At 43.4% G+C, this 26,539-nt stretch overlaps 2 protein-coding genes across 8 annotated transcripts in view; both read left to right on the forward strand.

The window, feature by feature from the left end:
- LOC118511767 (solute carrier organic anion transporter family member 4A1) overlaps positions 1-1,717 on the forward strand; it is a 55,840-nt gene extending 54,123 nt beyond the window's left edge. For both annotated transcript variants that reach the window (XM_036055242.1, XM_036055241.1), the window contains exons 6-7: positions 461-1,247; positions 1,331-1,717. In XM_036055242.1, coding sequence (XP_035911135.1) covers positions 461-1,247; positions 1,331-1,514 — 971 coding nt within the window. In that variant the 3' untranslated portion in view covers positions 1,515-1,717. The remainder of the gene's footprint in view (positions 1-460; positions 1,248-1,330) is intronic.
- Positions 1,718-3,554: 1,837 nt separating this feature from the next.
- LOC118511774 (solute carrier organic anion transporter family member 4A1) overlaps positions 3,555-26,539 on the forward strand; it is a 45,343-nt gene continuing 22,358 nt past the window's right edge. Inside the window, exons 1-3 of one of the 6 annotated variants that reach the window (XM_036055266.1) lie at positions 3,555-3,694; positions 5,375-5,494; positions 25,137-25,225. The gene's annotated coding sequence lies outside the window, so the exon portion shown is untranslated. Of the gene's footprint in view, positions 3,858-5,356; positions 5,495-25,136; positions 25,226-26,539 lie in introns of those variants that run through there. The other 5 variants (XM_036055264.1, XM_036055265.1, XM_036055263.1 and 2 more) reach the window with 5 other exon arrangements.

The following is a 26,539-nucleotide window of genomic DNA, read 5'->3' on the forward strand; positions in this document are numbered from 1 at the left end:
TGGGGTCTAGTTGGTGAAGTTAAAGCCTTTGGCCTGAGTGGCTCTTAAGTGGAAAGATGTTTTTGGAGGCCATGTCTCTTGATATACAAGACTCCATAGTAGACGAGGTCGCTGGGAAAATGCATCTATTCTTTTGGAATACTTCAAGGAATGATCCTTGAAAAGGGACGTATTATTATCCCTAGTACTTTCGGTAGTCTCCTACTGAGTCACCTTTGAGGATGTTCGATGCAGAACCTTCTGTGAATGTCTATCCAGGGATATCAAGTCATTGCACGTGACCCCTTTAACTTATCAAATTACGAACTGATTTTTGTGCAATATCTTAGAGCAGTCTTTATTTCATTCGAATTATTTTGATTTTTAGTCTAGATTTATTGCTAAATTATAGCGGACATTGCATTGTCCTTGTACATGATTTAATTCCACATTAACCACTTGCCTGTTTCCTTTCCCCCAGGAATAATAACGGTACCGGCCGGCGGTGGTGGAACCTTCCTCGGTGGCTATCTAGTGAAAAAGCTGCACCTGTCCTGTTCGGGCATCATCAAGTTTTGTCTGTTTGCAACGATTTTTGCCGCCCTCTTCACAGTGTGCTTCTTCCTGTCCTGCCCAAATCTCACGTTCGCCGGCGTCACTGCACCGTACTTCCCGCACGAAAACCTCGACAGCCGTGCCTATGCGCACACGGCCGAACCACGCGATCTGTACTATCTGCCCAAGAATCTGGACAACGCGTGCAATGACCGGTGTGCCTGCAGTCGGCGAAACTACGAACCAATCTGCGGCGCGGACGGGATCATGTACTACTCGCCGTGTCATGCCGGGTGCAGCGAGGAGATTAATCTGGAGAACGCCAAGGTGTACCGGGACTGCACATGCATCAATGCCACGTTCCACGGTGAGACGGCGGGACCGCTGTACGGGGGAGGAAGCTACGATGCGGTTAATACGATGTGCCAGTCGCAGTGTGATCATCTGTGGATCTTCGTGGTGCTCTGCTTTCTGGTGATGTTCTTCACCTTTCTGGCCACGATGCCGGCCCTGTCGGCGACGCTCCGGTGTGTCCACGACGATCAGCGTTCGTTTGCGCTGGGGATACAGTGGATTAAGGTCCGGGTGCTCGGTACCATCCCGGCGCCGATGATCTTCGGCCGGCTTATCGACGAAACGTGCATCTTGTGGCAGGAATCGAGCTGTGACGATCACGGCGCGTGTTTGGTTTACGATAACGCGTTCATGAGCAAGTAAGACCGTTGTCAGCAATGTTTGGTGTTGTTATCTGCAGAACTATGTGAGGTTATTACTTGCTTTACTCTCTCCCTCACAGGTACATGCTATTACTGGCTCTGATCGGCAAGGCGTGCTCCATACTATTCTTCTTCGGCGCCTGGTTCTACTACATTCCGCCCAAAGTGATCACGAACGGCGACACTCATCCAAAGCCGGACGCCACAAACCAAAAACTAACCTCAAACGGGCACGTGAATCCTATCACGGTGGAAAAGTATTGAGTGATGACGCTTCGTGCAATAATCGAGGCGCCACAAACCGTTGCTCAAAACTCATCGCTCAGTAGCGACCATTATTGCTAAAGTCATGCGTACTCTTAAGTGTCATATTAGTAGTCGTGTTTGTTTCTTCGTTCGCGCATTCCATCAAATATCGATATTTAAGCCAGATTTGTCATAACGCACTATGTAAAATTAAAAAAAAACCCCATCAAGATACGTAGCGCCAGTAAGTTCCAGTATTTAGTGAAGGTAGCATTTAGTCAGCGAATCGAGTTTCCGATTATGGTTGATGTTGTTTGCTACTAGTGGGCGCGTTTCTCCAAGCGTAGAATTCTCTGTCTGTGGCCAAATGATTCTCAGGATTGACTGATTCCGTATTACACGTAAACGCGCTTCTCAGTTTTGTAACGTAAGTCTTTTTAATAGAACTACCTTCCCCCCCAAACACCTTATAAGGACCATTTTCATACAGAATATGTGGTTTATATGTATATGTACGTACTGCCAAAAACAAAGCTAACACGTTTAGGCTCTCTAGTGTGTAAGATGCATTTGAATAAAAGGATGGAACCTTGAACTAAGAAACTACTTGCGGTGTGTTCTGCATGTTGAAGGGTGAATGTGGTAATGTTATTTACAGAAACCAGAATGAAAGAAAATTTAAGTTAACAAGTTTTTTTTATGCGTGTAGAACGGTCGATTTGCTGAAAGTATGTTTTACAAGCAGATAAATAATTTAATCTCCACTGCCGTTTCATTTTGCCGTTGATGTTCAAAATGTTCAATTTCAAATGACGGCGTAACCCATACTTTACGCTATTGACCAATAGATGGCGCTATATGCGATACAATTATGGTGAAGGCCCGCATACACGTATTAAGTTAGGAGCATATTTTTTTACTATTTTCAGAAGCCTAGCTACACATACATGCATGCATAGCTTTCAGCAGTGCACTCTAATGAGAATTAGAAATAATTCCGTTCGCTCGTTAAAAGAGAAATAATTAAAAAGTTAATTATTAAAGTTTTCTATAAATTGATTGCAACACTTCAATACTATTAATTTTCTAATTGATTGAGCTTAGGAAGAAGGAAAAAGGTAATTCCATTTTCCTGCAATGGCATGCATCCACTGTCGAGTAATGCATCCACTGTCGACAATTAAAGTTCATGGTTCAAATTTTAGTTACATCACTTCTAAAGGTATTTTTCAACTTGAACGAGTGATAAAGTGACAGAAAATGAGAGAAGAAGGGAACGAAGTGTAGCAAAAGTGTGGAATAGAGAGAGAGAGCGTGGAAGAGAGGATGATACTAGGATACATATGAGATTTGTGTTGATCTGTTATTTTATAACCGCGTGCAGTAACTTTGAGGTGTCTTGGCCTGCCATTTCCGGATTCGATGGTTGAATTTACCTGTGCTGGACAATTCGTCAATCTGCCAACGGATAAACGTCCGTGGCGGGATTTGAACCCCAGTCCTGCCGTGTATATGGCCTGCATATTGTTGCACAACAGGGACCAAAGCTTGGGGCAGCCTGGTGGCCGAGGCAACAGCAGTGCCCATCCCGTCCAGACCGACTTCCCGTACGCAGGGTTTACCACTTAGGAACGGGTAAAATCAAGTCATAGAAAGCCACAAATAGCAGGCCAAAACCTTTCCAGGCTGTAGAAAGAAAGCCATCGAAGAAGAATTGTTGCTCAACTTAATTTATTCTATTTAAAAAATATATTTTCCAATACTCAAAAAACAGATAGTTTTCCTTTTATAAAATTCTCGAATTTGTTATTCAAGTTTTAAGCATTTTAAATTGGCTTTAAAAAAACATTATTTCTATGAGCATTAACAGTTACTTTTATTCTTAAAAGTTTTCCTTTAAAAAATGTTAAATTATGTATTGTATTCGTACAATCTGTAATCTGTTTGAATAAGGCTCGTACTGCGAACACGTTGCGAGACCACCGCCTAACCAACTGTCAGCTGGGAACGGTGGCTTCGTTCGTTCTGCTTGCACCCGGGACAGGAGAAACAGCGCAAGAGAAGTGAGAGCATTGTGTACGTGTACGTCAACCATCGCTGTCAAAAATCGGTTTTCTTCTGCAAGCGCAAGACGTGTGTTTTTCCGCGTCCATAACAAAAGCTAGAAACATTTTTCCTTGTTAAAAAAAAAACAACGGGTTCGTACTAAATGTACTTAAATTTTGTTACGTAAGTGTAGTGGCGAAGTTCCTGCTGGCCGTAGCCGATACATACGGGAAAGGTGATGGTGAATTTGTGTGTGCGTGAAGTGGTCGTGATGGTGTGCGAGATGAAGTGAAGAAGTGTTGTCACCAGCAAGGGGTGAATGTTTTGTTACGGGAAATTGGGGTGACTTGGATGGGAGTGAAATTTACTATATTTGTCGTCTGTTTAGGTAGAGCAACGTGAACAAGTGCCCTCATGAATAGGTCGATGCTTCCGCCACCACACACGGCCGATGTGGAAGGTGTTGTTGTGGTCAATATTTCGGTTCTTTGTCGAGCAACTGCACAACAGCATCAGAGCATAGAGCCAATCTAAAACGCGTACAGGGGAAAAAATTGCTTCATTTGATGCGAATCGTAACAACTTAATGGAAGTCTCTTGTGACAGATCAGCTGTGAATATATGACCTTCTAGTTTTTTGTTATCAGATAGCATAAATTTTACCTAATTCATCGAACCATGCAGTAGCGAATGCTTAAAAAAACTTGAAGCCAAAACCTACCACTTTTCCATCGATTTGTTGTTATTGCTGTGTGTGAAGCTCGCCGTTTTCCTTTTCTGTTGTCGCACAATGGTTCGCAGTGTCAGAAAAGGGGGAAAAAACACGAGAACAAAACCCGTCTGGCAGCTCCCAGCTGCACTGAAGAAAATGCACCCTTTTTGGAGAGCATGCTCCTAGAAACAAAGTCCGGTTGGTGTTTGTTTTTTTTTATGCCTCGTCCGATTTCCACCACCGATGATCGATTTTCTTCGAAAATGTCGCCAAGGACCGACCGGGGACTCTCTTCTATTTCGGTCGGTTTAGCCCACCCTCCCGATCGGGAGGCCATGGTCATGTTTCATAACCCATCGGTGTAGCATAAACACACAGCTGATTGTTGTCAACCTCCTCACACGGGGTTGGCGTGGCTGGGCTGTGAAGGAGCCGTACTTCAGGCAAATGCACTTTTGCTTGTGTGTGTGTTTTTGAATCCATACAAAATCGGCAAGGTTTTATTGTTTTGTTATTGAAAAAATAAATCAGCCACTTAAGTATTTTTTAAGTGTAAGTAAGTTGATTCTCCAACGATTTGAGGTTATTTTTTTTTGCACGGACGATTAAACCAACCATCACAAAAGGATTATGTGGTGGTGTGTGGTACGCGGTTTTTCATCTACGTAATGCGTGCTGCTCGCTAGTATGCGTGTGTGTGTGCATGTGGCTTACTATGTGTGTGATGTCGATAGCAACGTGGCTGCTGCTGCTTAGAGGATGATCAGCCAAGAAAGCGAGCATCAAAGCATGCCAAAGGCGGCTGCTGCATGATGTTGCCGATGGTGTAACGCAATGGAAGTGGCGACCGTTTCTTCAAGTGTGTGTGTGTGTTTATGTGGTGCGCGAGCTAAAAAAACAGCGATTGTGTTTGCGAGCCAGCCAGCCAGCCCAGTTCCTCAAGTGTTGTGATGAAGTGTGTGATTTTTGTATTTATAATCATTTCGCTTGCAGCTGCCTTGACGAGATTGTTTTGCAAGTGTTGAGGGTGTGAAGCGGCATTAAAAGAAAGAAAAAAAGTATGCTTCTAATCTCATCCTAGTTAAAATTCACGTTCCCATTTCTTTGTTCCGCCCTGTAGTGCTGTGAAGAAACAAAGTGCTGTATAAAGTGCTATCGGTGCAACAACAAAAAAAGAAAAGAGAAGGAAAATCGGTTTGTTGCTGCGAAGAAAGAAATCGGCTTGATACTATAGAAGAAGGTAAGGTCAATCACACTTTAATCGTCTGATTTGTATAATTAAAAACTAAGCAAAATATAATTTTTGTACTCATGATTTCAATTGTTTCTTCAAAATGAGAAAGCTTGCAGCAGCTCGAAATTCCGAGCTAATCCAACAGAACCCTACTTTCACATATCTTTGAGATCTTTGAGAACGCTTTTAATACAGTGTTGACCTTAAATATTCACCCCGCCTTTTATTCGTTCACTAAAACCGTGAACACAGCCGTGAAGCCTTTACCGCACCAAAAGTGGTGCTCGAAGGAGATTGACTTTAGCACCGGAAATCTGTCATTGACATGCATTGGTGTGATGGTGGCCGCTCATATGCTCCACTGGTCCGGTCCATGCCACGGCCAGGCGGTGAGACTTTTTTTTTTCTTGCACAGATCGAGTCAAAGAAAGGCCTGGCCAAAGTGTGTTGGGTTCGAAATATATCGTAAAGATTTTTGTGTGGTTCTTATTTACAACTTGAACTTTAAAGTTTAAGAAATTGAAATCCGCTTCTGGAGCGATTAGACGATGCATGCGGAGGCATATTGATATGTTTATGGAGTTGTTTTGGCCAACAAAGTCATGCACTACATTGATATGCGTAAGTGCAGGTGCTTTGTTGTTTCATATCCAAATTACTTAGCAAAATTGTCCTTCACGCGCCAAACGAAATGTTGGCAACGTTAGCTACTAGAAGACTTAAGAGTTGAGGTTGAGAATAGTTGTATTTTCCTATTCATTGAGATTCCTCGAAACCAGTAGTGATCGGTTATCGAAGCAAAGCCAAATGCCATTCAAAATATTCGAATCAGAACACTGCGTTCAGATGATCCTGTCATCTAACAAATGTAACAAACAGGTAGAGAAATATACAACAGTCGAAGCACTACTTTTATTTCGTACTCCTAGCTCCTTCCCCGACTTGCAAATTTGAAGATCGGGAGACTCTCTTTGAACATGGACTATTTCTAATACTGATGGATTTCTTCACCTGCGTTTTCTGGCCGCTTTCGAAAGGAAGATCCACAGAAGAGCTTTTTGTCTAATATGAGCGAAAGAACAACTTTTGAGTAGCCTCTAAAATGACGAGCTACGACCATCTCCGATCTATGATCTCAGTAATGTGTAGCGAATTAGGAAAGCTAGGCTGAAATTCTTGAGCCAGCTGGTCATGTAAGTAGAATGACACCGGACGACCCTTTACTGATCCATCTTCAGCTTTTTAATCAGTCAACATGGAGAAAGGATGCCTGGTAGGCTCTGTATATCTATTTGTTACTGAGAGTAACTGAGATGGCGGTTGTGACCCTTCGTAAGCATGTGTGGGCATCAGGTTTAAGTCCCGGAAAAGGCTTGTAATACCAATCATCACCAGATGCCGATGAGAAAACCTGAGAGCCTGGTATTCTTGCCTTTATTCGGTATAGACTCAGGCCTCAGAGCTACTGCTCATATGAAACAGAAAATTTTAGTCTGGAAGGGAATTCGAAGCTGTCCATTTTCTCCTCTATAAAAATGCTAATAAAAGTGGGTGCAGGAAACAAGGTTAATCAAACACATTGATTTTCCGTAGAATCATTCGAGTGGAGTTGAGTTGCTAACGGCGCCTACTTTTACAAGACAGGTTTGAGTATTGAATCACGTCTCACCATACGCAGGACTAACTATGAAGTCAAAGAAGCCAGACATGGCAGGTCAAAACATCTTCGGGTTGTGAGAGTTGAAGATGAAAATGACTATATTTTATTGTCATCACTTTTTTCAGCAAAATTTTCACTTTCTCAGCCAATGGCGTATGTAGTAAACGAGCCGTAGCTACGTTGGTTAACGAAAACTCTAGTGAACCTCACAGTCTCGAAGATCATCATCCAAGTAGCAAACGCTACTCTACAAAGCTTCGAAACAGTCCGTGATTTTGAGCGTGGCGCCGAGCTTTTCAACTCGAACCACCATCGCCATGTAATTGAGTAGGCGTAGACGAAGAGCGTCAATCACAGCGCCATTTAGTGTTGGGCAACACAATAGTAAATATAAAGTAGAGGGGGGGTGGTGGACGATGGCCACCATTTGATGGTGACACAATCAGTGCGTGCGTACAGTTGTGTTAGTGTGTCAAATAATGAAAACAAAACAGCGGAAAAGAAACTTGCCCACGTTGGTGCGTGGCGGCTGCTAGCTTTGGTTTCCTATATCCAACCCCCACCCTTACACACACCTTGCTTTTTAATCTTCCGATTCCTCTCGCTGCGTGTACGGGTAAAACAGATTCGAAACATTTCTTCCGTATGCTTCCGTAATGGCGTTTAAGAGGTAGTTGCTGTATGGTTTAACCATTTTCTTGTCTTATCTTTTATTTTTGTGTGTGCCCTATCACGCAAGCAAGCATTGCAAGTTGTCGATGCATGTCCTGACAGAGGAGGATACTGGTAGATGCTACCGGCGAAAAATCCTGTAATGCGCCGTAAGTTGCAGACAGAAAAACGACGCACGCACTTTCTTCTACGCTGCTCTTCTCGCCACATGGGCCACATGCCATTACGCAATGGCATTTTCCACTCTCAACTCACCGTGGAGGGTGGTTTTTCGGAGGAGGTTGATTTTCCAAGTTTTCGGTGAATGTGTTTTCATTTCAAGTTGGACGACTGCCACAATGAAATGAACGGATTTTCTTTTTTTGGGGGGCGCAGCTGCTTGTTCGTTGTTGGGTGGGCTTATCAGATGCGTTACGCAGCTCAAGTGAGTTCGTGTACACGTGCGTTCGGGAGGGTGTTGGAAAGTTGCTATTTCATAATTTGATTTGTAAATAAATTCAATCTTAAAGCAACTCGATAAGGGAACAGATAAAAACATGGTTAGTAATTTTCACAACAAAAAAACCCCACCTGACCGTCTGTGGTGGTTTCATGTAAGAGATGTAATCATTGTAACTGACTGTGATTGTACGATTGTACGAGCGAACCAGTGGAAGGTGTTATAATAATTTGTACGACTTTTTTGCGGTTTTGGGAATGTTCCTGGACTATTAACGAAAATGAGCCCGGGATGGGTGGGGATAAGGATTATGAGCAGGAAATTAGAACTGCTGCAATCATCACAAAGAGCACGGATTGTAAACAGCTTTAAGAAAACAAGTACACAAGCAGTAATTTCAAGTGTGATTAGCTTGTACAATCGTAACATGCTTTAAGCAACGAAAATGTTTGCTTTACGGAAATACATTTTTGCTTGTCGATCGTGGACAACATTATTCTACCCTTGACGTTCACAATGTTCCGTACAGCGTATTATTTCGCCTACCAAGGTCAATCCTGCTTCCTCACAATAGCCAAACAAGCATGAATACTACCTGGATTGTTTTCAAGGCATGTAAAGGTACAATGGTAAGGTAATGCCTGACAAAAAAAAAATCATAAATAAAGCCTAACATGGGCAAGAAATAGAGGGGAAGCCATGGAATGGATGTGGGTCCCTTGCTCGTAAACAATCCCACACGAAAATTTGTCAGGCATCAAATAACAACGCACACCTATCTTGTGTTCAATTCTTAATTAAACTAAAACCACTCTTAGAAGGACGACGCCGTAACGCAAGGGTGGCATAGTAGTTGCTGGAGACCCTTTTAAGAAAAGAAATGATGGTGTGTATCAGGTAGATTGTAATTTAATCAGCCTTGAAAAGTTAGTAAAATGAGCAGGAGTAGTTTAGTAGCAAGTGTTTTGTGTGAATGTAATCTTGATGGCGGGCGTTTAGGTGGCCGAGGTGACATCGGCGCCGGTCTTCACAGCGGAGAACCGGGGATCAAATCCCATGTAGACCGCCTCCCCGTACCCAGGACTGACGATCCAGCTACGGATACGGATTAAACAAGTCACACAAAGCTAGTCACCCAGTTAGAATAGCCAAATTAGAAGGTGAAGCAATTTTGATGGTAAATTACTTATCAAATGTCTATGAGTAAAAATCAATTTTAAATATTTCTTCAAACACAATGCGCCCTAGCAATTGACCCAATTGTCTGTCGTCTTTGGTGTCAAGTCGATATCTGTTGATTTGAAGTAGCTATGACAGGCCCGATGGTAGATGTGACAGCGGCTCTGGTCTTCACACGGCAAGGGTTCAAATCTCACCTGGACCGTTCCCCCATAGTGAGGACTAACCATCCAACAATGCGGCATCAACAAGCCTATTAAGTCAGAAATGGCAGGCATGACCTAAGAGGTCGTAAGGCTAAGAAATAAGAAGCAGATGATAATTCAAGGAAGCAAACTTGAATAAGTGTTTGTACTACTATAAATTTTTTAAGGGTTTTACGACATTAGATAGACTAATTATGGACGACAAATAAAACTGAGACTTTATCATCTGGCCTGAAGAGAATATGCTGGAACGTATACGTTATACAACGTATATTGAATTTGTACATTGTAAAACTAAACCTTTTGTTCATATCCGAGACTTACCTGCTTCAATCACCTCAAAAAGAACTGCTGGTGGCGCTTGTAAAAAATATTCTTTCCCACTTTTAATGTCTATCAGATGTCTTCCAATAAGGCTGTAGTCTAGACGGAGATTTATAACTGATGATCTAGGCCCAGGAAGAGAGTTCTAAAAAGAGAACATCGCTGTTGCGAAAGACTAAGGCCCTATAATATGGTTTAGACTAATTATTGAATATAGAATTCTAAAATGAATTTAAACTTGTTAGTCAGAATGTTATCAGATAAATAGCTTAAGTAGTTTTTTTTAATAAAGGCCCTACTTGCTACATAATTATACGTCTTCTTCGCGATAGAGATTTATCTAATATTTTGAAAATGTAATCGCATTTCTATGAGTCATATGGATACGGGCTAGCATGGATGGCTATATTTTGTCTCTGAAATTGTGCGCATTAACGTTATCATGGCAAGCATCACAGTGGTAGAAGCGACGCAATAAATGTTTTCAAACTAGTTTGGGCCACTTAACAGCTGCAACTACCATTCGGACAACCGACAATATTATTCTATATTAGCCTACTCCAGTCTTCTCATGCTTTCGAATGTTCGAACACAACCCTTTGGGTGCTAGGTTAAATACATACTGGAAGCCTTTCGTGAATTTTCGGGTAGGGAGCGCTGTAATAATTCATTGCTGCAGCAATTTCCGGTGTTTGCGATCCAATTGGTGTAGCTGTGGTGTTACACAGCCATCGATAATGCAGTCCCTTCCCTGACCAAACTTTGACGCAACTGTGATACACGGTGGACGATTTGTTTGTGTTGGAGATGCGTACCACAGTTGAAACATTAGTTTAAAGTTACAGTTCTATCTGTTCTCCAGTGTAAGAATCTAGGACAGACAAGTTTTAGTATTTGTACAAGTTTTACATCAATCCCTTGTTTTGTTGGCTGCCAGTACGGTTTCAAACGCGACGTGTGTGTCTCTTATCGCCAGAACAAGGTTATGTTTAAAGATTGTCATCGTAGTGGAGGAAAACTTTACTCCCCGACGGATTGCATCTTATCGTTCTCGTTCCAGCATCCCGCTGTTTGCTTTGGTTTTAGGCGCGGATTGTTTTCAGCGCCCTTATCAGCGTTCCCTTCACGGTTCGGGATGAACGCGAACCGTGGTCATAAGCTTGTTGCGTTGCGTCGTTCAGTAACAGGAAATCGGTGACCTTTGAAAGGCTTCACTGTATTACTGGCGAAGAATGTCATTTGTAAGAAACGAACTTGGTTTGAAATGTAGACGCGGAATGATGGATGAATTTCAAACCACAGGATTCAGGTTGTTCGTAACTTGAAACTAGACATGGGGCTCCTTTCAAGTTGTTTCAAATGTCGCCTGTTTGAGGGTGTAATAACGTAGATCGGTTATCGCTTTCCCGTTAGCCGTTTTAGACATGTTTGATCCCTTCGGCTGAAACTCCCTTTCGTGGCCGTCAAATTCGATGACAGGAGCTAACTATCTACCCCGTCGTGGAGAAAACCCGTTGATTAACGTGCGTTCGCTCCCTGAGGCAAAAATGTAATCTCCTGCGAATATTACACGGTAATCGTCAGGTTGAGCGTCGCAAAAAACGAAGCAAAAAATTAAGCGAATATTGTGCCAATTCATGATGTAGTGGCATGGAAATGTGCCATGTCAAAAACGGTACACTCCTTCCATCCCTTGGCCGCACTGTTGATGCGTGTGGGGGTGTTGATTCCGGGGGTTGACTACCTTTCACTGGAGCCGACCCCCACGGTGTTGATGAGGGTGAGCGGCGAGCGGTGGAATTCCCCGGGCAGATGACGAGCCCCAAAACGGCCACCACAAGCACGCTGCTACCCCTCCCAGCCGTACCAGTCAACAGACACGAACGATGATGTTAAATGTGTAACATCAAATGCCACACGATCGGAGCGACGAGCGAGGCTTATTTTTTTGCCCCCAATTTTCCTACATTTCGTTAGCTTCGGGAAATGAAAATTCATCGCAAAAGGCTCGTAGCCGCGATGCCGCGAATGAATAATAGATCCAGTACGCTGTGGTGCCCCTCGGCTCGATGTTATGCCCCGTCACAGTAATAATGATGGTTGTTTTTTGTTTGCTTGATAGGCCGGTCGGTTTGCCGGAAAGTTTCTGCGGCGATGAAAATGAAAATGCTGTGAACTTGTGCTGGGATAGAGACGCTTTTTGTTTTGAGGATCTTATCGCACGTGTTATGAATCATGTGAATTTTGAATTTTAATTATTGATTTTTAATGTTTTGTTTTGGCGTTGCATAAATCCCCTACACCACTCTACATAATTATATGCTAGTCATTCAACAAAAAAACGCATGGCTTCTGTTTCAAATCGTTCAGGCACAGCATCACTTTCTCTCAGCAAGATCAGCTTTTATCCTTGCTATATTAGTAGCTAATAATGCTTCCCTACCGGATATTTTTGGATCGGTTTTCGAAGGCTGATCACGTTGCTCTAAGCGTTTTTCGCTTAGACAGCAGTTCACCGAATGTTGGTGCGACCCTTTCACAAAATCAGGACAACATATTTTCCACCTCTTTTCTTCACCGCACACATGCCATCTTGCCAGGATCATCGATAGACGAAGAATTGATGAGTCGAGAGTTTCATGACTGTTCGCAAACATGTGACGCCGGGTAACACCCAAACTTCATTCCAGTCTACTGCTTTTACCGGCCTCACACGTGAAGGGAAGGGATACAAATTTAGAATCTAAATTTACGCCTCCAAAGACTCACGCAAATGTGCTCGAGAAGGTTCTCCTACTGCTCCACGCTGCTCGTTGTTTGGTTTCCCGGCCCGCTCCGAAGATGGGCGAAAGCTCGGCAATAAAAGCGGGACTGCTCAGGATTATTGATTTCATCTCAAAACCCACACTGCCCCTCGTTAAAAATGCGTCACAGGTTCCAATAATTATTACATTCGGTCCTGTCGACCAAACTTGCGGCCATGATTTGACCACTAACGAGGAGGACACGCACGCGGACCGCCGGGTTGTTTCCTGCCTCAAGTGGTCGCAGGACCATTAGGATGGCGAAATGAACTCTCTCCACTTCACTGGCGCTTCACTGGGAGTACGAAGCGCTGACGAGATGACTGATGAGAACCAATCGAGGCGAGTCCGTATTGCGTGTCCCAGAACCGAGTGGCTCTCGGGAGATATCTCCAGAGGTAGTACACAGTGTGGTAGTAGTTTTTGTGCGTCATCATGCTTCGATAACGGTTTGGACCGAGCGGACGTCCAATTGCAGTGGCCGAAAAGGTGAACGGTCGTTGAACAGTGATCGGTTGCTTCTTCTGCTCGAGTGGAGAACTGTCCAAAATAACGATGAAGATGCAGAACCATCTTTCGAAGCTACCCAAATCTCGTATTATAATGGAAAAGCTCCAAGAGTGAGAGTCATTTATTCTTGAAGGACATGCTATAATGTGCTTTTTTGTGCTTTTCTTTCGATAGGCTCCATGAATAATGGTTGGAGAAAGCGTGATGTCTTTCTTTTGCTATGTTGAGTTTTATTGAAAGGGATTATCTCTCTCCCCCGTTTCTTACGATTTGTTGTAAATATGAAGTAAAATAATATTGATTTTTGAAGGCTGTCTCTCTAGATGAACAATTCAACCAGACGGTTCATTCTTTGTGGACATATTGCATTGCTATTTATCATTTAAGCATAGAAATGACAGTTTTACAATGGAAATTTGCAGACAAATTTAGCTCTCACTTAAACTAACACTGAACAGCACTTTAGACCCGGGAGAGGGTGGATAAGCAAAACTCACTCCCCCTACCAATAACCCAGAGTAACGAAGTGTTCCACACCGCGATTCATCCACACTGCCAGCAATAAACGCACTGCAAACGACAGAAGTTGTTCTTCTGTGTGCCGTAATTCGCCGAGATTCGCGAACGAAACAGCCACAGCGAGCGGATATGGCATGGAAACGATATTCTCCTTCGTGCCCGTCTGGCATTTATTATGCTGAAGCTTGAAGCCAGTTGAAGTTATTTCGCACCTAACCACAAACAGAAAGCTGCCATGAATGAGGTGAAGCCAGCTTTCGAACGCCACAATAGAGAGGGTGAAAAAATGTGTGTAACTTCTTTTGTACTCATCATCGGTGTTCTGTGGAGGTTTTCTGTTGTCTCGGCCTTTTAGCTTCTTGCATTCTTTCGATGCGAAAATATTCCTATGCTGTGTAGAAATGTAACAGAAAGACAAGTCAAAGTTAGAACTGCAGGAGGAGCATCACCCGTCGCTGTTAATCATCGTTATCAGCGTTGGTTGTCTGGGTAATAGTCAATTTTGCGATACGATCTTTAGAAAAAGCTGTTTTTCTTTCATTATTGCTTTGATTTCTTGGATAAGCAAATGTTATTGGACGTTTTTAAGGAAGTGAAATGTAAAAATATTTATTTTCGTACCGAGAAATTTAAACATGGAATTCTATTTTGAAACTTGCAACACAACAACTGCCAAGTCAATTGAATTGCCAATCGTCTGTTAAAAATTCGGTACTGTTTGCATGGAATCAGCTGATAATATTGCTATTTAAGTAAATAAAGCAATCCTTTCGCATTTGATTCATGGTACATTTCGAGCCCCAGAATTAGCTGCAAATTCAAGTTTACAATCGTTGTCAGATGATAGGGTAACTGCCGTAGACGATACGACCAGAACATGTCGCATAATATAACCAGGATAATTGAAGAAGTCAGCAGGACAATATCATGTAAAGTAAGACCTCGATTATTATTGTACAATTTTTTGTTAATTTTTAACTTTATTTTCAAAAGGGAAAATGCAGTATAACTATACATTCAGAAGTGTTTACATTGGCTGGAATTGACTTCCCGGAAGCGATGCGTCGTGTCCCTCAACTTTACTATCATCTGCTGCAGTTACAGACTGCGTCATGATCTTGTGGTATTATCGGAGATCTTTGAGTCTTTAAGATCCTCTCTGCATTTGTTTTTCAAGTCGCTTGCGCTTACTGATTTCATTTATTTAAAGAAATCAAATAAAATATTTTAGTTTCTACCACAAAAAAAGCTTACTTTTATCACAAACTTCCAGATTTTGTGCAGCTTATCAAATTACTCAAAAATTATATAAGCTCAGCAACAACTCCGGCTAAACTTATGAAAGCTCAACTTACTTACCTCTTGTGATTTATTTTCGGAAACAAACACTCGATCGGCTCGTAGTACTCCTAACCGCCTACCAGTTTTGCCCATACATAGACCACTCGTCTACAATTGCTTGGAGCATCGACAGCTCTAGAGTGAGAGAAAAAAAGGGGGAACAAATAATAGTCAGTGTTTGCAATCGTTTACAAAACACCTTTAAAGTTGAATGAACCTCCGAAGAAGCGTCTGCAAACAAAACTTACTCAGAGCCGTATAAGCAGCGACACGGTCGGTTCCAAACATTCCGTGACATCATGAACACCCAACTTGGTATGCCCACCTGAAAACTTTGTGCGGAACTCGGGCACCAGAACTGGTGTCGTCCAGGTCTAAGCAATTGTCGCACTTGGTTTGTGCGAAGAAAAAACGGGTTGATTGTTTTTTGCGGCCAGTGTTCCATTAACCTATCGCACATGACTCATGCCGCTACTGTGTACAACTGTGGTTGATTTGTCCGTGGGTAATTAGCGGGTCTTGAGCCCTGCGTGGAGTGGGAAGCATGATGAAAGGATTTTGTAAACATACTGCTCGAACACGGCCAATGATTGTTTTTGCCTCCGTTTCCTACGCCGTGAAGGCGGTGCGTGTGTGAGGTTTTGTTTTTCTCCGTCTTTAAATTTTAGTTAGTCAATTCGGTACTGGGTACGCTGATATGTTCCTCAAACGTAGCGACTGGGGAATGGTACAGTGTTATGTGTAGAGAGGGTATGATTAAATAGGCGATGGATTAGCGTTGGATAAATCGTGCATGCTCATTGTCATCTCATTGTTCGCCTAAGGGCGACCTACCATCTTGCTGCGGATGCGGATGACGAACTATCACTACTAGCACCTTTCCAATAATGACTTCATCGACTGTGGACCGAATGGACGGATATTAGCCGTACAAAAGTTCGCATGGTACCGGTTTATTTGAGTCTATTTTTTTGCATGGTTACCATCTTTTTGCGTGTTATGAAATCACGCTCGTCGCTGTCTATTTCCCATACCGAAACTGCTGATGGCTTATTTATGGGTTTATGATTAAAATCGAATTAGTGCTCACTCATGAATGCTATGCTATGAAGGATTGTGCGTTATGAAATGCGTCGATTTCGCGGGAAGTCATGTGCACTTTCTCTTCTTAATTTTACCTAAAGTAAAGTTTGGACTATAACTTTGAGAGTGACAGTGACCATGGGTTCCATTTTAAACTAGCGGAAAGAATCAATTTCTCACCCTTCCGGAAGCTCTATGTTGTCCTTTGGCAGATCGTGTGTTAGAGCGTACAAACCGGATGGAGTCCCACCAAAAGTCGTCTCACAACCCTTTTCGTCTGGACGTCTGTCGTTTGTAAGTCACTGCCGGTTTGAATGTTAATTCATCCATTATGTAAAGCTGTTGCTTTGCTTTCTCCGCTCTACAATGCATCCGGTGACGAACAGTTTGCCGTAACGGTGCGCAACGTTGCCGAACGCCCCGCGGGTGTGTTTTGCCGATATCTAGCCAACCAATCCATCGGGCCCAGCCTACCAACCTACCCCAGCTGGTCAATTGCTTTCTCGAGTGACGAAATCACGATCACGAGCTCGATCGACAACGCGCGGTAACTGCAACGATATATGGAGCCACGGTAATCGTGTAACTCGTGGGTGCTTTTGACGTAGTTCCGAGATGGTGAGTAATCACCCCCACAAGCTGCTACTATGCCATTGACGTTGATAATGACTTATGAGTTTGGAAAAAGGGATAGTGAGATAGGGAAGAGAAATGAACACAAAAAAAAAACCTCCGTGGTGGAATGAATGAAATGAGATGGATTCAGATCACTAGCGTTAGGTAACGTTGGGATACAGTTCATCGTGAAGCTCCATTGCTTCGACGCTTCGATAGTGAATAATTTGATTATACTCACTAATCCCTCGAGCAGACCCGGGAGGGCGAAAACTAAAACTAATCGCCTTTCGACTGTGGGACAGCTTTAACGAAACGATCGTTCGTACGCGCGAGTTCGCTGACGGTGTGCACGAAATCATGACTTTCGATCGAGGAGACGGAAATCATTAGGTTACAATGTGTGGGGTTGGTTTTGAGAGCGCTTGGAGTGACCTTTTCTTTCGCTTGAAGTGATTGAATCGTGAGCAACGGTTCGCTGGGAGTTATTCTGAAAGGTTTTTTTTTGTCCGGCACACTGAAAGCAGATCGGAAATCTGGTCGCATAACGAACTTTAAAATGTCGCTTGTAGTGTGCATGTTTTTTTACCAGTCTCTAAAGAAGTTAGGTTGTTTAAAATGAAGTAAAAGAGAGGCATATAAGCCTTCGCTACTTTAGAGAGACTAACATTTCTAAAATCGTGCTTCAATAGTTTCACTATCGCGAAAACACATTCCAGCCATTACCTTGACTAGATCAATTAAGAGAGAAGGGCCAATAGTTTGGTGTGGTTGGACGAGAACAGAATCAAAGCACCAGAAATACTTGCCTTAATCTACGGCAACGTGTGGTCGTGGATGGATAAATGACCACATTTCCGTTACGTACGGTGGCAGGTTTCGCGCTTAAAATTTGCTAACAATCCAGTCATCATTCTCAATATAACAGGGGTGGGCCACGGTGGTAGTTGCAACAGCGGCGCCGGTCTTCACACGGCAGTATCAGGATTCAAATCCCATCTGGGCCGTTCCTTCATAGTGAAGACTGACCATTGAACTATGCATAACATTTTTTTTTCTTGGCACTACAACCTCGAAAGGTTTCGGTATGCCATTTCTGGTTTTCTGTAACTTGATTTTACCCGTAGCAAAGTAGTCAGCTTTATGTACGAGGAGGCCGTCTGGATGGGATTTGAACTCCGACCCTGTCGTGTGAAGACCTGTGCTGTTCTGTTTCTGATTGGAAGTGGAACACATGGGGGCGCCCCGGGTTTCGGATGGGATTCCTTTTATTTATGTTTGTTTCTTTTGCGATCCATTCAACCGTGTTCTTGCCAGATGCAGCGACGCGTGTCTGCCTCGAACCGTTACGTAGGATCCCCCCTCCGTTTGGGGAGCCATCGTATCCCGCGTCGGTCGGTTTTGAGGCAAAGGGTTGGGTTTGCTTGTAAATTGTTAATAGCTAATTGCCATCGTTTCGGAACTGTGCGTTTCGATTAATTTGTACGTGATTCAATTTGTCTTCCTCACAGCAAGCTAAAACAGTGTTGGTAAAAATGGCAATTAATTACGTCAAAAGTGGTACGCACTGAAACCAAACCGAATGTGAGTTTGCTGTACTGAGTTTCGATGATGCTAATGCCTTTTGGGGGGAGTTAATTCGATTCAGCCATTACGCAACGTCCTTTCCAATGCAGTACAAATATCATGTAGTGGTGTTATATCACTTGCTGGAGATTCGAATGATCCATATGCAATGATTTTTGTTTTGCCCGATTGATATGATTGTACTGATGCCATGAAAAGGGGAAAGCCAAGTACATGCAGGACATGCGCAATTGTCTTTAAATTATCCAAATTACGAAAGATCTTAAATCGCATTAAAAAGAGCTGCTCTTTATGCTCCAGATTCCAATTACCATTTCCTTCACTCTCAAATAGAGAGGTCACATTAATCTAGCTTATTTAAACGTTCGTAGTAAAGGGTTTTCTGGTACTGTGCCTCCTACCCGGCAATGCACCTAATGGGAAACTAGCTCAATGCTGGTTTCGAGTCGGCCGTCCGCGGATGGGGGCCCTTTTCTTGCGGCATACTTTAATTAAAACTAATTGCTTAGTACATCGTTTTCTACATCGCCGTCACCCGTCGTTATCGAGTTAGCATCTAGGCGGGATGTCTTAAGAGGCTCTGGAGCGGCTGCTTGGGTATTGCGTTAAAGGGAACAACAACGGTTAAATGGTACAACTAGTTATGCGAGCATAGAACCCGATCGTTAAGCGATCGTTTTGGGGGGGGGGGGGGGGACAAAAGTGATCTACACCTTGGAAGAATAGATGGCTTTTTTGACTTTCTGGACTGGTTTCAAGATAGGCGGGTAATATTTTAGTTCTTACAGGGTGGTATTACGGTGTTGAATACCGCCTACAAGATTTTATCCCTAATCTTACAAGATCGACTTGTCCCAACCGTAGAAGAGATAGTCGGAAACTATCAGAGAGGATTCCGCAATGGAAAATCAGCCACTGACCAGATCTTCACGATGCGGTAATTTTTGGAGAAGACGGCGGAGCAGCAGCTTCACTCCCGGCCAAGGAATCCCGGCCAAGCTTACCAGGCTTGTAAGAATGACAATGGCCAACATCACATGCTAGATGAAGGTGGAAGGAAAACTATCAGGAAAAAAACCTTTGCTACCACCAAGGGCCTGCGCCAGGGAGAAGGGCTTGGCTGTCTCCTTTTCAATCTGGGAGCCCTCTTAGCCGCGTTCGAGAGGAAGATGCTCAGAAGGATTTTTGGCTCCGTATGTGTGGAAGGACAATAGAGGAACCGCTACTATGACGAGCTCTACGAGCTGTGGTGATCTCACCATGGTGCAGCGCATTAGACTCGCCATGCTTCGGTGGGCTGGTCACGTCATGAGAATGACACCGGACGACCCAGCCCGTAAAGTCCTTTAAAGCCGTCCAGACGGACAGAGGAGGATTTGCACCAATGACGGGAAAAATTTATGTCCAGAAATGGCTGCAAGGATTATCCCTCAAAAGGAACTCACAAACTTACAGAAGAGGTCAAAAGGGAAAAAGGTGAAGCATTAGAAAATCCGTACTTTCATTAGTACGCAAGACCACTTGTTTTGCTAAGGAGCTTCGCCGACTTCGGGGGACCATTGAAGCTTTGCTCTGTCATTTACAATCATTAGCCACCGACGCCAACAGCATTATCTTCTGCCTCTCTATCATTGACGTTTGTATCGCGATTCCTTCCAATAATTTCTGCCAAACGCAAGCTCCGGTCACAAAGATGCTGCGTGGCACAGCGTTAGCCCACCTGTGCGCTGTTCACATCCCGCTCTTTGGAAGGACTTTCGAAGGACGAATGAAAATAGCGATTCTCATTTGTCGAGGTTTGTGTTTCTCCCTATGTCTGTACTGCAAGACACAGACCGAAAAAAAAACTGGAAGGAAAACGTGGCGAATTTCTCGGGAACAAAAACATGTGCCATTAGCGTGTGAGCGGTACGCTCCTCCTGCGGTGATGCCCGGGAAGACACCGAGCTGTCAATAATTGTTCATAAATAGATTCTGCTTTATTAACTTCGAAAGATTTCTGATGAAATAGGTTATGAATGAGATGTGATTCCGAGCGTGATTCCGGAGTGGTTTCACTCACCTCGTGTGGCGTTTCCTGATCCAGAACATACTGTGGCCAAATTTTTGCCACTTTCGCACAACATTAAACAACGTCATCTTGGAGTAAGTTGGTCGTGGCGGTGGTGATGTGGTGGTAGTAGGAGGTGCTGTTGTTGTTGATGATGGTTGGCATAAAGCAACCGGCATCGGACACGTTTATTGGATTGATGTATTGCGTCAAAGCATCAACCAGCGATTTTTCCTTGCTTGTGCGCCGCAGCCATTGATTGACAAGCGCGTCCATATGCACCGAGGAGTCGAGTATCTATTTTCACCATCAGTTTTTCCATTGGCATTTCGATGTTTCGAGTTTTTTTTTTTGTTACTGCGGTTATGTACGTCTTCCTACTCCTTCTCTGCTGCGAGCTGCACAAATTCAAGCGTTACGTGAATTGGCCGGCGCGGGTGGGTGATTTTTTTAATGACAGACCTAGATTCGTGATGGTACACGCATTTTACGTTGCTATAAAGTTGGGCGAGTGCGGTTTGCTCATGAACGGCGGTGGCCCGGCGAAGTGAGAAGACCGCAAATGTAGGTCCGTTTCTGCCCGGTCCGCAATTGTAGGATTATGGCATTCTATTGTGTTGCTATTCCTTCCGAAATTGTTACTTTCTTTTGGGTTTTGAGCACCCGTGGTTTATGGAGAGCTGTTAGCGTTATAATTAGGTGGCGTCTATTAGGTCAGGTTTTATTGTGAGAATTGGTGCGCTTGTGCATTCTGCGGTAGAAGTGCTGTGAGTCCTCCATAAAGTTGACAAGTTGTGCACCTCCGATTTCTTTAGATTTCAGAACAAGTAATTGCGCAACATTGTTTTAGAAATGTAAAAGATTAGAAGGATCAATAAACCGAGATGTATTTTAAAAAGTTATCTTGTTTAAGGAATCTTTCGCTGTTTCTTTAATATTTCTATCATATCATTTACTGGGTGTGATCGTTGGTCCTATGTGATCCACTCTGTTTAAATGATCATTTACGTTGCTTGAACGTTGCTCTTTTTAAAGCAAGATTAATCAAATGTCTGACAGAAGTCGGTATAAAGTAGAAGAGAGCAGCACTACAACAGATGAAGTCGTCAATGCCATTAGACAGCTGAAAACTCACAAGACGGATGGCAGCGATTGACTGGTGGCAGAACTGTTCAAGATGGGGCCAGAGAGGCTTGCCGCGGTTATGCATCGGCTGATTGTCAGGATATGGGACCAGGAAGAACTACTGGACAAGTGGAAGCTGGGTGTCATTCACCCACTGTACAAAAAGGGCGACAGACTGGACTGTGCTAACTTCCGAGCCATCACAGTCCTGAATGCTGCCTACAAGATCCTTTCCCGCATACTCTTCGGCAGACTTGCGCCCCTGGTTAAAGATTTCGTCGGAAGCTACTAAGCTGGATTTGTTGGAGGTAAATCCACGAGCGACCAAATCTTTACTCTACGGCAGATACTCCAGAAGTGCCGGGAGAACCAGATCCCCACGCACCGCCTGTTCATCGACTTTAAGGCAGCCTACGATACCATAGATCGAACCGAGCTATGGAACATCATGCGGCAGTATGGTTTCCCTGCGAAACTTGTACGGCTGTTGAGGGCTACTATGGACGGTATGCAGTGCAAGGTGAGAGTGTCGAACATGATGTCGGATTCGTTCGAACCTCATCGGGGACTGAGGCAAGAGGACAGACTCTCCTGTCTGTTGCTTAAGATCGCTCTCGAATCAGGGGGCATCAGGGGCACGATTTTCACCCGGTCTCTCCAATTCCTATCATATTTGTGCGAGGCGTACACCCGACTGAAACGCCAGGCCGATAGGATTGGATTGAGAATAAATGCGACGAAGACGAAGTACCTGTTTGGCGGTGATTCTGACCGTGATAGAGCACGACTCGGAAGCAGAGTATTAGTTGACGGCGACGATCTTGAGGTAGAACAGGAGTTCTGCTACCTTAGCACGATCGTAACTTCGGACAACAACGTAAACAGTGAAATCCGAAGGCGTATTGTTCAGGGGAATTGTGCCTACTACGGGCTCCAAAAACTTCTGAGATCTAGAAGACTCCTATATCGCACGAAATGCGCCATATATCGCACACTGATACGGCCGGTAGTTCTCTACGGGCACGAGTCCTGGACTATACCAACACCGAATAGAGAAGAAGGATGAACCACGAGCTAGCAGAGCTGTTTGGCGATGCAGACATCCTGACGGTTGCCAAAGCCGGAAAGATTCGCTGGTTAGGGCACGTGATGAGGATGCCGGACTCATGCCCTACCAGGAAGGTGCTCGTCAGCGACCCGTTCGGCAGAGGAGCGCAGCGAGCTCGCTGGCTGGACCAAGTGGACTTATGGGAGATCGGATGCAGTCGGGGGTGGAGGAGTGCAACTATGGACCGAGTCTCCTGGAAACGGATTGGACACACCAGGCATTGTCTCTTAGACGTGCTCCATAGGAGCAGGCCAAGAAAGAAGAAGAAGAAGACAGAAATTGACTAAAAATATTATTTTTCATCTTATGGCCTAAACGGCCATAAATTTCTGACTTTTCACAGAAATTTTCATCAGATGGCTTCTCTGCCCCATTGAAAGGAGCTAAGACATGTCAACGCTAACAGCAACAATGAAATAGTAAATGAAGTTAACAAACAGTTGCAAAAATTTGAAACTTCGATTCGCTTCATATCGACTAAAAACTCTTGTTATTAGCTGACTATCAATGAAACGTAAGAAGATGGATTAAGTTATCAAATTCTTGACAAATGTTAGCATTTGTGAATTTATCAAAAGCTCCAACTCATTGCAGTCTAAATCCTAAATGGTCTAAATGGTCACTTCATGTTTTTGATAGACGTGCCACCGTTTTTTCGGCATTTTGATAGTCAATACGTTTCGTCCCTAATCCTTGAACCATGAATAAAAGATTAAATGGCTTCGGCTATCCCATACGACCTGCTGTCACGCATCAAAGATGCACCGTTTGGCAGATTGTAGCACATGATGCTATCGCCGCTTGGTTACTTTTGTATGTACATCTGGTGGATTGTTGCTTTGAGAGTTTAAGGTTTATTTGGATTTGGTCATTTACGTAATTAATTGTCGACACTAAGAGTGCTACTCTTAGTATATATTCAAATTAATTATTAAACTATCGCGTGACTCAAGTTTTGACAATATTTCTAATCCTTTTCCCACCTGTCTAATTGTAGCTTGTTTGACACACATTTTTAAGCTCCAAACACGGAAGAATTCCACCAAGTGTCAACCGTTCAAACTTTCGCTCCAAAACAATGTGTTAACAATTTTACAAATAAGTCTTCGATTACACTTTCCCTCCGGTGCATCGGAAGGTGTTGGTAAGCTGTAAGCGTTTCTTTTCATTTCCAATTTAAGTAATCGATTTCAAATTCCCGCTCGGAGGACGGGACGTATTATGACGTCTATCAATGTTTCACTTTTGACTCCCAGTGTACCAATCGGTTCGAACGGGTGCAATTTTATTTTCCTAGAGATCAATTTCCCTAGAGCGACGTTTGAACGCTTGCAAGTAAGTTGCAAAAAGGCGCAAAAGCCGAAGAAACAACCAAATTATATAAATCGATACACCCCTGTGTACACGAATGTGGAGTAAAGTACGCTGGTTTGGTAGTGGAATCGACTTACTTTCTTTTGTTCCCGGGATCGAGAGTCGAGCTAGCAATCGGTTTTATCGATTCGCGCGGTACATGAAACGTTTTGCCATTGAAAATGAATGAGTATATTCATTATTCAACGTGATGCTCATTAGGCTAGTTGCTTGAGCACTTAAGTAACCTTGACAGGGAAAGGCGTTTTGGCAAGGTTGGACAAAAAAGACGGCAAACGGCAAGAGTACACTTATACAACGAAACATAAGGTATAAATTCATTTATGTATTATATTGGAACATTTATGCAACATTTTTTACTGTCGATTGATACTTAAAGCCACGGTACATCTTTTCGAATAAATTCGCGTAACAGTAGATAGAACAAATCCCCTCAAAAAATGGAAAAGAAAATAAATGTCATAAAACCGTGTCGGGTGACGTTCAAAAAATTTTTTCGCTCGCGAGAAGGTTAACGGTGAAAATTAAATACTAACCCAACCAACAAAAGTCACTTGTTTGCTGATGGAAATGGGTTGATGGAATCGGAACGTGGGTAAGAACCGTACCGTCATCATCCCCATTTGTGGAGCCACCTGTTTTCTCTAAAATCCGGCAGGTGTAAAATGGTCCCGTTCGAAGTTGAGCACGTTGCCTGACGAAGCTGGCATCGTCTATTGGAATGGTGCTCTTTGCTACTCTTTGAAAATATGACACCTCACCCGCTGATCGTGACATTTTCCCACCAAGATATCAACCTTGGGAATTAGATCACGCCGAGCTGGCGACCAGAGGCAGCGTTGTGAAGAAGCATTATTGTATTTCTTATTCGTCCGGTGATTGCTCCTCTTCCTCCAGTTTTGTTTGATATAGTTATCTGGATCTGGTGGTTGGATTGCAATGCAAAAATTCCAATATTAAACTGTTTGAACGTTATTTTAACCTGTAAAAAATACAGATTTCTCATCCCAACAGCCACACTAAACGTTTGCTTTCTCGCTCTCTTCTTTCAGGAATCGTGTTACAGCAGCGTTGACGACTTGGGCGACAGTTTTTAACCTTGAGCGGCCTTTCGAAACATTGAAAAACAAAAAAAAAACAGGTAAGAGCCGGCTTTAGTCCACACCACCCGCTCAAGGTGAACCGAGCGATCGAGTTGCTTTCCCAAAAAGAAACTTCCTCCCACCGATGGCAGCTCAGCAACAGCTCAATCAGAGTTGTGCTAAAGACCAGCGTCAGATATTCCTCGTTGTTGGTGTGGGCATTGTGCTGTCGAGCTTACTGTGCTCACCGCCTTTCCTTCGTTACAGTGTTGCTACACCATTTTTAAAGGGGAATAGGGTGTATTTGTCGATCAAAAGCTCGCCAAATGCTATGCAGAAGGGGGGATTTTTAGTTCCTCCCAGACCACTGGATTCGGTGTTCGTTTGCGTTTTTTTTTTTTTTTTGTTGGGCATAGCCAAAAATGTACTCAAAAAAAACCGGGGGTTCCACCCAGCCATTAAGCGCAGTTAGCATCGTAAGTGCAATAGCATGCCTTTAATTTGTTTAAGGAAAGAGCTTCACTCTGGACGTTACGGTTCGGTTTAATGCGAGTAACGTTTGGCGTATGCGTGCCAGTGGAAAGGTTCCACAAAGTCGGCACCATAAATGCTTCCACTGACTTGGGGACTTGGGTCGCCATGGCGAAGTGTAATGGATTAGTCATCAGTTAGAATAAGTAGGCAATTTATAAAATAACTAAAATAACTTATTCGTAAAATAGAATAAATTGACCCATTTTCTCGCAAATTTAATCTTCAGTTGTGAAACATAAAAAGTTAACCATAAAATATTATTCGCTCCTTGCTTGCTCTCCTAATTCAACATTCTTACCTACCGTTTTATGAGTCATGCTAATAAAGGTTCGCACAATACTGCGACCGTTTCTTCTGCCCGGGGCCAGCCAGCTTATTTCAGTAGCGGCTCGAGGTTTATTTTCCACCGTTGCGTTCTGTAAAGTGTCAGCCAAAGTGACGAAGACCGCCGCCATGTGTCGTGCTCACATCAACGGGCGAGACTGGCGGCGTTCTCCTTGTGTGTGTGTGTGTGTGTGTGTGTGTGGAGAGGCTTGAAAAATGAAAACATAAAAGGTTGAGACACAACCGTTTTGACTTTATTAAATCTCTGTTTAAGTAACGCGATAAGGGACTGGTGAATTTATGTCACTGCAGCAGGTAACATTGCTTCAAGAAAGTAGATACGTTATGTCAATAGAAGCACAAGGGGTAAAGCTGTGAATGAATGATGAATTACGGAATGAATCATGCTTTGGGTTGAGTTAAAATTTGTGAAATAGAGTTTTGAATTAAATAATAATTATTTACTTCTTAAGCTAAATAGTAGCGATCGTCATCAGACTAGGCAGGTTCGTTCC

This window comes from Anopheles stephensi, chromosome 3 (genome assembly GCF_013141755.1).
Source record: "Anopheles stephensi strain Indian chromosome 3, UCI_ANSTEP_V1.0, whole genome shotgun sequence".
Classification (NCBI taxonomy): Eukaryota; Metazoa; Arthropoda; class Insecta; order Diptera; family Culicidae; genus Anopheles; species Anopheles stephensi.